The 11,465-nt window shown below is 37.4% G+C and overlaps 2 protein-coding genes across 2 annotated transcripts in view; one reads left to right on the top strand and one right to left on the bottom strand.

The window, feature by feature from the left end:
* Positions 1-1,166: 1,166 nt before the first annotated feature.
* On the bottom strand, positions 1,167-6,877 carry LOC104395485 (solute carrier family 35 member E2-like). Its single transcript, XM_010005190.1, has 8 exons — positions 6,553-6,877; positions 5,762-5,897; positions 4,580-4,707; positions 3,590-3,710; positions 3,192-3,245; positions 2,807-2,879; positions 2,006-2,151; positions 1,167-1,630 (listed from the first exon to the last, which is right to left on the bottom strand). The coding sequence occupies exons 1-8, from the start codon at positions 6,875-6,877 to the stop codon at positions 1,384-1,386; spliced, it is 1,230 nt and encodes a 409-aa protein (XP_010003492.1). The 3' UTR covers positions 1,167-1,383.
* A 4,431-nt stretch (positions 6,878-11,308) lies between these two features.
* The window catches only part of LOC104395568, a 10,874-nt gene continuing 10,717 nt past the window's right edge, over positions 11,309-11,465 (top strand). Inside the window, exon 1 of the mRNA XM_010005275.1 lies at positions 11,309-11,353. Within this exon, the coding sequence (XP_010003577.1) occupies positions 11,309-11,353 (45 nt within the window). The remainder of the gene's footprint in view (positions 11,354-11,465) is intronic.

Below are 11,465 nucleotides of genomic sequence, written 5' to 3' on the forward strand. Positions count from 1 at the left end.
AGGAATGCTAACAGAACACCAAGCTAACAGAACACCTCAGGAAATGTACACATAAGCTTAAATTCTGCAGGATCTCCACTGGTCGCTTCCTATCAGAAATGATTTTTACCAGAAAGATCAATTCATCCAGTTGCCCAATGGCAATTATTAAAATCAGCTAATTTTGATTGTTCATTTTGCTACCAAAAAGTTTTGAATGTTTTTGTAGCTACATGTGCTTTTTTTTTTTGCCAAAACTAATTACTAATACTTATTTTTAAATGTTGAAAGTTAATCTTTGATATACCACAAAACAGAACTTCCCTGAAACCAAAAACTTCAGAAAAGCAGTAAGAATAAAGATTAGCCTCAGTTTTGGGTTAATATTTCTCCCTTTAGTGACGTCCCTTCTCTGTCACAGATACCTCTGAGATTCTTTACATAATCAGAAATTATAGAAATACTTTGCACCTAGGTTAGAGTTATAACCCTGAGTTTCTAAAAGGCAGTATTTTGTTGCACTCTTAGAAATATTTTTTAAAAATTGTTTTATTTCCTCATAACAGAAACATAAAATAAAATGCACTAAATTAAAATACTAAAATGATTTCTTATAGAAATATAGAGATCCTGCTGCTTCCTTTACCACCAAAATGTTTCAGTGTCTTTTACCTCTTAGGAACTGAAAATACTGAATTCATTTATACAGTTTATGGATGTGTGTGTGTACTTGCCTTTCAGTGTTGTCAATACACAACCAGGATGCAATATTTGCCATGTCAAATTTTAGTAGGAAAAATCACTTTTCAATCCTAGCTTTGTAGTCAGGAGGAGCTGCTCATCACTGCTTTGGGCCATGGAATCATTTCCATAGTTTACTTCAACTAAATATACACCAAAATGAGTCATTTGTTGGGAGAGGAGGGGGTTCTTCATTCCAGATCCACAGCACACACAAAAGGTGGAGGATGTAGGAAGTGTGGAGTAACAAACAACTAGAATTTGGGCTTTGCACCAATTTCATTCCACTGCAAGCAAGGAGAGACCAGTGGTGGATCTGTGTTTTCACATTATTTTGATGGACAGGGAGAAAGGAATCGTTTTGCCACAAGACACTCAAGTTCTCTCTCTAATACAGTCTTGTATATTATTTGCAGTCAAGGAAAGACAATAAAGCCCATGTTTACCACAGTATGTGACACTAGGTCCTCTGGTTTATCAGTTTCTTAGTAAATCAAGGCTTACTGGATTCATTCTTCCTGTTGTTTTTCTCTCTGCTTCAAGTCCCAGGCTTGACCTGCTATGAACTCAAAGGAACCAAATCAGCATCAACAGTTGAAGAAACAACCAATTCCAGGAAGAGTTCCTTCGAGTTGCACCAGGCTGGAAGAATAAATGGCCACATCAATCATATGGCTCCAACCCCTTGGAAATAAGAGGCTCAGTATCTTCAGCTGCACTGGCTGCAGGCTGGGGGGCTGCAGCTGCCAGGCTGTGTAGAGTCTCTTGCTGGTGCTGCTTTGCCTTGTTATAGAGTAGAACTCCAATTATCACCAGAACAGTCCCAATGGCTGAGAGGCTTGTGATTTTGTTACCAAACACAATAATACTGAGCCAGATCGACAGCGCGTGCTTCACAGTACTAGCAACACTGGAAAGGAACAGAAAAATTAAGGCCAAAGAAAGCTCATATCCCACACACAACCACACTTCAGTGTAGTGGGATCTCTGGCTTTTTGTTGCTTTTTAAACACCTACTCAGATTCCACTTCTCCTCCTGAGGCTAATCCCAATACCAAACTGCTTGGATCTTTACATTCAATTTTAGAGCTAGTCTAAATAATTCACCTCAGGTTTTTGTTTCAGTTACTTTTAAACAGGAGAGTGTACAGTGCTTGGTAAAAAAGGAACAGAGAGCTGACGCCTCTTATTCTGAGCAACACCTTTACTGGCTTTACTCAAGCAGAAATACTGAGCAAGAAAAAAAGGAAAATTAAATAGTGGTCTTGATGTGAAGTACTTTTACCTGAAAGTCACAGGAGAAATTTTTCCCATCAGGGCATAGGCTGTAACACTTTGTAGGTGAAACAAGACTCCATCTATTAAGAGAAGTATGACAATGTCTTGGTTGTAGCTAAAGCTCCGCCCACTTTTCCCAATCACAGGCACATCCTAAACAACAAAAAGAGCATTTTAAGAGTTTAGTTTACAAGCAAAGCTAAAAGTGATTTTTCCACCCAACTCATTACTATTATAAGCAGATATTATAGTTTTACATTTAAACTTCAGCAAAACAAAACCTAAAACATAAAGGACATTTAGATCCTACAAAATCCAGTGTGTTCAGCCTGCCTGTGAGGCATTTTCTTTTTTGGACACTGATGCATGGCAATGCATTGCCTGAACATGAAGGGCACATATTTAACCTGATATATTATACTTACTTTAGCTCAATTTTGCTTTCAGAGAGTTAATATGCCTGTACAACATGTGACTATAAGCAAAAAGGCAACAAATATTTAAGATTGGTTTTCAAGTCTGTATCTAAAACTTCAAATGCACTTAGACAAAATTATGATCTGGTCTCAAAAATCCTGAGATAAACTCAGGTTTCCTGGGTCACTTGTCAACTCTTGTCTATATTAAGGGATTTCTTTGAACATTTTCTTCTTTTTGCCCTCCCCATCTCTTGCAAACATAGGGTGAAATGTATGTCAGGGTGATTTTGTAAAAAATGGGAATAATGAAAAGTAAAAATTAACTTTAATTGTACGTTCTGCTTGCAAGTCAAAAAGAAAACAAATCCATGTCAGTGAATTCAAATTACCATGAAAAAAATCCAAGCTGGAATAAGCATAACCACTGCAGCTGCACTTGTGTAGAACTGAAGCTCTGGAGCTCTACAAAGGAGAAAAAACAATGATTAAAAAGGCCAATAACACGAAGGGATCTTTTATGGTTGCAGAATAATGACTTATTTCTGTGAAAAGATGAGTGATTTTGGGTATGCTGAGAGTTTTAGCCAGTTATGAGACTCCAACCTACCACAGTGGGATCTGAGCACAGAGAAGTCTTCTTTAATAAAATTTAGTTAAAGCTGTGAACAGTCTGAGGGAAAAAGAATACTCTTAGTGCAATATAATCCCACATGTCTGGTTTCCTTATGCACCCAAATTCCACCTATAATTAAAGCTGAAATTATTAATACTTACGAAAATCTGTATTTATCCCCACTGAGTAGTTTTTTCGAAAAGACATTTTGCAAACTGGAGAAAAAAAACAAACAACAATACCATTAATCCATATTTTAGCTAGGACAAATAAATCAATCCATGAGAAAGTTGTTCCCCTAAGATGGGTAGATTTCTATACATTATGCAACTACAGAGAGGAGTTTGGGCTCACTCCTCTAGAATAAAGCAATATACAATTTTTTAATCTATCAATGCTAGCAGATATGATAGAGAAACTGTATCCTCTGTTAAAGATAAAATTTAAATACCAACATTTAAATGTAGAATATGGAGGTAACTACAAGCAACAATCTTCTTCAGTCTACCAATAAACAGAATTGCTTTGGTCACCATATGCAGTTATCATTGTGCCTTACCAGTCCATGATGTTAGTAGATAAAGCTGCCGAGAACCCTAGGATGTTGAAACTAATTTCAGTAGCTGTACAAAGAGCTAGTCCACCCATCACAGGGATTAGGGAGAGATTAACCAGCAATCCTGCAAGTGGAAAGAAAAAAATAATAATCTGAGTTTGGTTACTGTACTTTCAACGACATGTATCGGTTTATGGAGTTTTTGAAACTTTAAATTTCACCTTAACTCTTCAGTTGAAAGAAAGAGCAACTTATTTATCTGGATTTTAGAGTACAGGGGTCCTAAAGTGAGATCTCAGACAATATCAGAGTGCTCTTGAAAACATTCTGGACACATACTAATAGAAGTATCTCCCTTGGAGAAAGAAAATGAACTAATGACTGTCTTGATTTCATCTTTTTCACCAAATGACAGAAGAAAATTATCCTCTCCCTCTTTACTCTGAATTACTCTTCTATCTTTGGCTTATTTCAGCCTTTTGCATCACAAAGCAATCCATACCTGGCTTCTCTATGACTAACAATGGTAACAGCAAAATCTCTTCAAGCAAATAGATGTCATTGCAAGTGGGATCACAAATAAATTACATGGATTTCTTTTTGAAATAAATAAAACCAGTTATTTGGGTTTTTTTTTGTTCTTTGCTTTTTTAATCAGAGAGAAAACATGAAGAAATAAAAGGATTTTGAATTCTCAGCAGCAAGCTGTCCTTATAAGAAGGACACACTGAACTTCAGCTATTTAGGGCTGCAATAATATTTTCTTGGCAGAAAAATAATTTCAGAGCAACAATGCCCTTACATTGTTGCATTAAAATAAACCTTGTTTTTACTTATATATACACTTTACTTACTGTGTTCAAACAGAGTAATTTTTCTGGCTGCATTTACTCTATTTTGGTGGAATTCCCTTGTCCATGACCAACTAAGTGACAGTATTATTAAAAAAAAGTCAGAAAAAGAAAAATCATGTTTCAGTAGTGAAGTACTTACCAGTGTATTCCCCTAATATCATCCGAGACATGATAACAGTAAAAATAGGTGCAGAGCTTTTCACAGTTTCTGCAAATGAAACTGCCACATTTTTCAAGCTGACAAGACCCAAAACTACAGTTGCAAATCTGCAGTAGAACACACGAAATTAAGCAGAAAATAAAAATATTGCTTTAAGAGATACTCCTAGCCATCTAGCACAAAAAAAATCAAGCATTCTAATTCATCTAGGTTTATAAACCTCAGCCGCAGTAACTAAGTAACAGACAGGTGTAGATGGCAAGTCACCCAATCATAGCTGGCTGAGCAGCTGCACACCTTGACTCCTCAGCACCTGCCAGGTGGACTGTGTCACATCTATTTCTTTTTACTTCAGCTTAAACATTATTATTATTTATTTAGCACAAATAGAGGCACCACTGGGCAATTATGCAGTTTCTATGGATGCACAGTGGACTTCCAGAAAACAGCAGTTTACTTTTTAAATGCATTCTAACCAAGCTTCAGATGACAGTGTTTTAAGCTAAAGTTTTCAACAGGCTCAGTTGAAAAAGTTAGTAAAATTCTGCTGATAAATAGTAATTTACCAAGGAAATTTTATCATTTGCAGTTATCCATCTTCAGTGTAAATTAGGTACCTTACATACTTAACATAGTTTTAAACTAGAAGTTAAACAACAGGGCAGCACAGTCATGACAATAAAGCTACTCCAAATTAAAACCCTGTAGAGGAAACCAAATAATATATTCTTATTCTGTCCTAGAGCACAAACTGTTACTATTGCAGCACACATCAAATATTTACTCTTTCAAAGATTAATAGCCTGTATCCCTTTTGAGACAAACTGCTAGAAAAGGTGAGGGGAAAAAACCCAACAAAATAATAAATACTTTTACATTAAACAGACATCAGCCTCAAAAGGGAGCAGGAAGAAAGAAAGAAGCCAAATGTGATGGGAAGCCAAATAATTGTCATCAGGAAAAAGGAACATAGCATTTAGCCATAGGAACTAAAACCAACATTATGCTGTGATTTATATTTTTTGGGGGGAAGGGGAAGGTGAATACTCCAAACTTTCCAATAAAGAATGAAAAGGAAGAGAGCCATGAAAACAGAGCTTCTGTTTAGAAGAACGCAATGAAGCAACCAGATAGATCTCTAGGAAATAATTAACCATTTACCTCATTAATCCAACAAACAGCATTATCATGATGAAATTGGGAGGATAAGAGATGCGTGTTTTGTGTTGATACAAGCAGCATGGAACAAACATTTTTATACAGCCAATGAAGGTGGTTGAAAGCATTTGAACAGCACCTAAAGAAAGGCCAGAGGAAAAATAAAATCAGAATGTGATGGGAACATGATGAATCCAGCAACTGAAGAAAATTTCTTAGACAAATAGACATGTAGTACTTTTAGTAGTACTTGTAGTTAATAACCATAGCAAATACCGTTCTAGATTTTTTTAATTCCTACAAAAGTCCTTTACTACTTCTACATCTACCAACAAAGCAGCAGAATAAAACAAAGATGGAACACACCTGTAAAATCTGGTTCAAAAGTTCCCCTTGTTTCCTTCTTACAAACAAAATGTTCACAGTCTAGAGACTGTCAACAACTGATTCAATTTAAAAAAACAAAACAAAAAACCCACACTGACCTCCAATACAGAAAACAAACAATTGCCTTTTCCTTTCCAGCTCTTAGTTCTCAAAAACCATCTTACAGCTCCTCTGTGAGCAAAGTTTCATACCATCTTTGAGGGAGTGAAGGAAAGGACCATGTCAGAAGCCCTTTACAGACCAAGATCACAAGTCACAAGTTCTCAGCCCCAAGATCCACCCCCAAAGCTCCTAACTAGGTCTTTTTCACTTCAGTTGAATTATTTCATCCCTCTGTTTCATATAGGAGGATCTGGTGTTGTCAAACATCTTACTGGAATTTAAGTGTAAAAGAAAGGCAGGGTTACCTAGCATGCTGGGCTCTCCTTCCAGTAAAGAAAGAATGTATTTGTTCAGAAAAAGAGTGCAAAAGCTGAAGAAAAACCACAAAGTGAGGTAGATGAGAGCATGTGAGTTCCAGATGCCCAGGTCTGACTCGATGACCGTGGTCTCTGTGATAGTGATTTTCAGCACGTTCTCCTCTGGCACGCTGTCACTGCGAGCAATGACAAATTTTTCAGTCCTGTTAGCAAAGAGTGAACCCAAATGAAATAGTGATTTTCCCTTTGGCTTCTCCTCAACGGAGGGAGGATGAGGTTCCTCAGGTGTCTGGGCACTTCCCACAGTCGACATGCTGACATGAGGAATTGAATATTTGTCTGTGACACAAACCAACGTGGACTCAGCACAGAGCAGCGCTTCAGCGAAACAAAAATATCACGTGATTAGTCCTTCATCTCCCCTGGCCTGAAAAAGCATACTTGGTCCTCTGAAGAACATCTTGCATAAAAATAAACTGCACATGTTTCTTCATGTGGTCTATTCCATTGTCTCTGCCTAAAAAAGAGAGGAAAAAGGCATGTAGCTCTGAACATAATGACATTTTAAACCTCTAGTGCAGCAAAGACACCTCATGAAAGATAAGCAGCCTTCTGCAGCTTGTCTCTCTGACTGGATTTTGTACTTGTAGTATCATGACACTAAGATTAAGCACTAAGAAATTATCTACGGGAGGTTTTTTACTTCTAAAATAGCATGCAGACAAAAGACCTCCTCCTCTAAAGCACATCAACACAACCTTTTCATTTATAATGAACTCCTCTTCAAGAGTCTACAGTTTTGCTGATCTCAGTCTAAGGTATTTCTATAATCACTCAACAGAAAAATCTTCACAACCAAGAAAATCTGGGCAGGAACCTGTGCCCTTCTCTCTAATTAACCTGTTATCAACCTGAGTTCAAGCAAGCAATCAATCAATAATTAAGGACTACAAATTCCAGGAATCATAAACAATTATTCTGATAAATGAGGTCTAGGTGAACTAAGTAGGAAAATACGTGCAAGAGCTTTCCAAACAGACTTGTTCTCTGTTTAAAGACTTGCAAATAGTGCATCATTACTTATTGTGCCATGCAGCACCATTAGAACTTGCAATTCAATATTAATACTTGAAATAATTCTTAAAGTTTCTTTAAAAGATGACAGGAAAAGACATCAAAACATTTGCAACTAGGGCAAGTTTCACTAGAAGAGTACAGAGAATAACAAAAACCACCCTGTGACCTTTATTCTTCTCAAGTCACATAATGTTAGTTAGCAATGCTAACAGGCTTAAAGTCTGTAATAAAAAATAAATTGTACCTGAGCAGTTAATGTGCAACATTAACTACATTATCAATTTTATTGCTCTCTCTTTTGTAGTCTGTGTTTTATGTGAAAAATAATTAGGACTAAACAGATGAGAATGAAATGGATGACAGGACCTCTTTTGCTCCCCAGTGAACAAACACCTGGGGAAACTGCATTTGAAATACTTTTATCCAGAGCACATTTGCTGGATAGACAAGATGGCAGACTGTATATAGTTAAAAAGTAATACTTGTGGGGGAAGATAGTCACCAAACACCTAGAAAAAGCTGTCTAAAATGACATAATAATACTACAATGCCTCAAACAATGGCAGGAGAAGAAATAGTCAATGGCAAGCAAAGATACAAAAGCTGTAGTAAGACCTGCTGCACCTGCCCCGTTTTGTTAGGGTGTGAACAGGAACAGGATACACAGTTTTCTTCATGGTTTATTTAATGTCCAATGTAGCATCTCAAGATAAATCATAAAGAGGTACTAAAGAGTTAAACTTATCATGTCTGTTTCAATACCCTAAACAGCTGCTTTACACTGAAATTTTCCATTCCTCATGTTCTCTAGTTCTGTTATTCCAGACATGTACAGGTTTCCATCCCTATCCCCTTATCTCTTTCCATGTTAGCAGGAAATCATGCCAGCAGCACACCAAGGTGCGAGACCCTTGGAAAACTTGCACTAAACTAGATACTTGTGTTAACCAGTTTATCACAAAGCTTTGAAAGAAGATATGCATTCTGTAAGAGAAATTAAGAAAAACATTCTTGAGTCTCCCTCCTTTTTCAGGTCTTAAAAAAAAACCACAAACAACCCTCTACATTCAAAATTATTTGTTATCACAACTTTGTTAGTAGCTTTTCTGTTTATACCAGTCAATTAAAAAAACAAAAGCAATTAAGCTCAATGAATCTTCCACCCTCGGCAGCACTGGGATATCTGATCTCACTGGTTCCACACATGGCAAGAAGCAGAGCAGCAAATAAGAACAAAACTATTCCCCCTAAATTACTGACCTGCTGCCTTAAATCAACTGGAAAGTCTTAAATGAGCTGAAAGAGTTCTCCATCTGGAACTAATTCAGTCTTCCTCCCTCAAGACCAACCAGCAGCTGATGTTTACCAATAGAAGAAAACGTGGCAGTGGTTGGTAGACTGTTTCTCTTGGATTAAACACAAACATTCAATCTTCTGGCTCAGAAGAACAAACAGCATGCAGTGCATTTTGTACTCTCCCTTGTATCTTCTCCAACTTCTAACTATGCTAGCAATAAAAATGTTCTATTATAGGTGGAAAAAAATATGGAGTTTAAGTTTTGAGAGTCTCAAATACAGTCTGACTTACAAGTATGTAATTTACCCATTCAACAACTCCCAAATTCCTTAAGCTTTCAGAAGCTGTTCAGAAGACTACCTACACTCAACCTGCTTTTCCCTTTCTACCCCAAAATTTAAAGAGAAACACAAATTTCAATCAAAAAAAAAAGGGGGCAGAGAAAAATATTTTCTCAGAAGACTTTTGGGAGTACAGAAAACAAATTAAGACATTATCTGTGTGTGCTTTTAAGCATCTAGTTTTAATAATAAAATATATTACTCTCCCTGCAGTTTTTAACAGCCATCATACCTGGTTGGATTACTAAATTGCTCACACTCTTTTCTCCTGGGTGCAAGTGGCCTCCTGTGGGAATGAGCCCTGCTTTGCTGCCAGACAGCCTGCATGAATATATAGCAATGCCAGCTGTCTGCACAGTGCTGTTGTGGAATTGGTGTCACAGCCTAATGACCATTTCAAATTAGCACCAACTCACAACTGCTGATACAAGTAACAGCACCTCCTTTGCTTACTCCAACTGCAACAAAAGTTTTTGTGGACATGCACTGGATCAAACCAAGGAAACAGCTCCCTCCTCAAATTTTGAGGCTGCAGGGAAAAACATCACTAATCCCCACCAGGACTAGCAGACACCATCTGCACTGAATTCACACCAGTACTGCTTAAGGTCGTCACTGTAAAAGGAGTAAGTCTACCCAGATTGTTTTCTGTATGTCTTAGAAGAAAAGAAACACCAAGTTTTGCAAAAAAAAATAATAATAATGCAGAAGCAACACAAGTTAACAAGAACACACACACCACATTTTTGCCTTGGTTGCTTCCTAATAAATGTTTTCCAAAGAAACTGCAACATTCCACATTGAAGTAAATGAATAAAAGAGAGGAAATAAACAAATGAAATTGACCTCACGTAAAGTTTTACAGCAGTACAATTTTCTAACACAGCTTCAAAGGGAGCAAAATCAGTTTTCCTTCTCTGGTGAAGGGGAGGTCTGTGTCACATGCAGAGATGTGAGAGACACCCAGCTCATCTTCTTTAGAAGCATAAAGGGAGAAACTTAGAGCTCTCTTAGAGCCATATTTGATTAAAAAAAAAAACAACAACAACACAAAACCAAACAAAAAACAAAAGGCAAGAGATAAAACCAACTTGGATATTAAATTGTTTCAGTGAGACGATCACTGACACGTGTCAAAAACCCTCAGAATTTTTTTAACTTCCATGAGAAACAGCAGTTTTAACCCTAATTTTTAAGAAACTGTCCCAAAAGTAAAAAGCCAACAGTATAATCAGAGTCCATTGTAACTAGTCTTCCCTTAGAACTGAAATAATAAAAGTATTTAAAGATAACACAGCAACAAGAGGCAAAGCAGTTACACGATAGAGGTAAAACAGTGTCCTTTAGAAAGTACATATACTATACCAAGACACAATTTATCACTAAAAGGAAGCATAGCATTTCCAGCACTACAGATTCTGAGGTTTTTAACTATCTACTGCAACCCTAATTATGCACAGAATCCTTCATGATCCTTCCATGGAGCATATGAAAGATTTTTTTATTACTGAAATATATTAATTGACAAGCATATCTCTTATCAAAAAGCTTAATATGAAATTTTCTGCAATGCAGCTCACTTCAAAATTAGTTAGAAGCTCTAATTATTTCTTAAACTGCTAAGCAGATTCTGACAATTGCCACTACATGTACCAACAGTTTCTTACTGCATTCATTTGACTAGGACTAGAAGTGGCTCTGGACTTTGGCATGACAACCCTCTTGCTGCCGAGATAAAAAAGCCATTGCCTCACTTTTTCGGACCCTTTGTTAGTAGTTAGAGATGAAGACAGATACTTTTTTTCTACAATATCCACAAAGAACTCTATAAGGTCAGCTTTACACCTCACGCAAACATTTAAAAGCTGAAAACCTTGCCAGCGTGAGGAGAAACACAGACTGATCTCTCACAGAGATGCAGAGACATGATGTGCATGTCTTCATCTCCCATTAGGCAGCCCGGGATACCCGAACATTGCTTCCAACGCAGCTGATGCACAGAACTCAGCAACCTAGAAACTAAACGGCAATGAGAGCGCCCGGGACGTTTATAAACACGGCTGCAGACCTGCCAGTATCTCCCACACAAAGAAGACGCTAAAAGGCTGGGACAGCTTAGCGCTGCCTTACCCTGCAGCCGGGTTTCTATCCCCCCCAGCCCTAACCCCCCCCCCCCGTCCCGCAGC

The sequence above is a fragment of the Chaetura pelagica genome, unplaced genomic scaffold (genome assembly GCF_000747805.2).
Source record: "Chaetura pelagica isolate M959 unplaced genomic scaffold, ChaPel_1.0 scaffold159, whole genome shotgun sequence".
Taxonomy (NCBI): domain Eukaryota; kingdom Metazoa; phylum Chordata; class Aves; order Apodiformes; family Apodidae; genus Chaetura; species Chaetura pelagica.

Excerpts from the sequence above, each read along its gene's own strand:
- LOC104395485 (XM_010005190.1), bottom strand. The coding sequence starts at position 6,877 with ATGTCGACTGTGGGAAGTGCCCAGACACCTGAGGAACCTCATCCTCCC. Across the intron at positions 4,708-5,761 it reads CTGTTTGTTGGATTAATGAG|ATTTGCAACTGTAGTTTTGG; the intron begins GTAAATGGTTAA and ends GTTCTACTGCAG. Across the intron at positions 1,631-2,005 it reads ATTTCTCCTGTGACTTTCAG|TGTTGCTAGTACTGTGAAGC; the intron begins GTAAAAGTACTT and ends GTTCCTTTCCAG.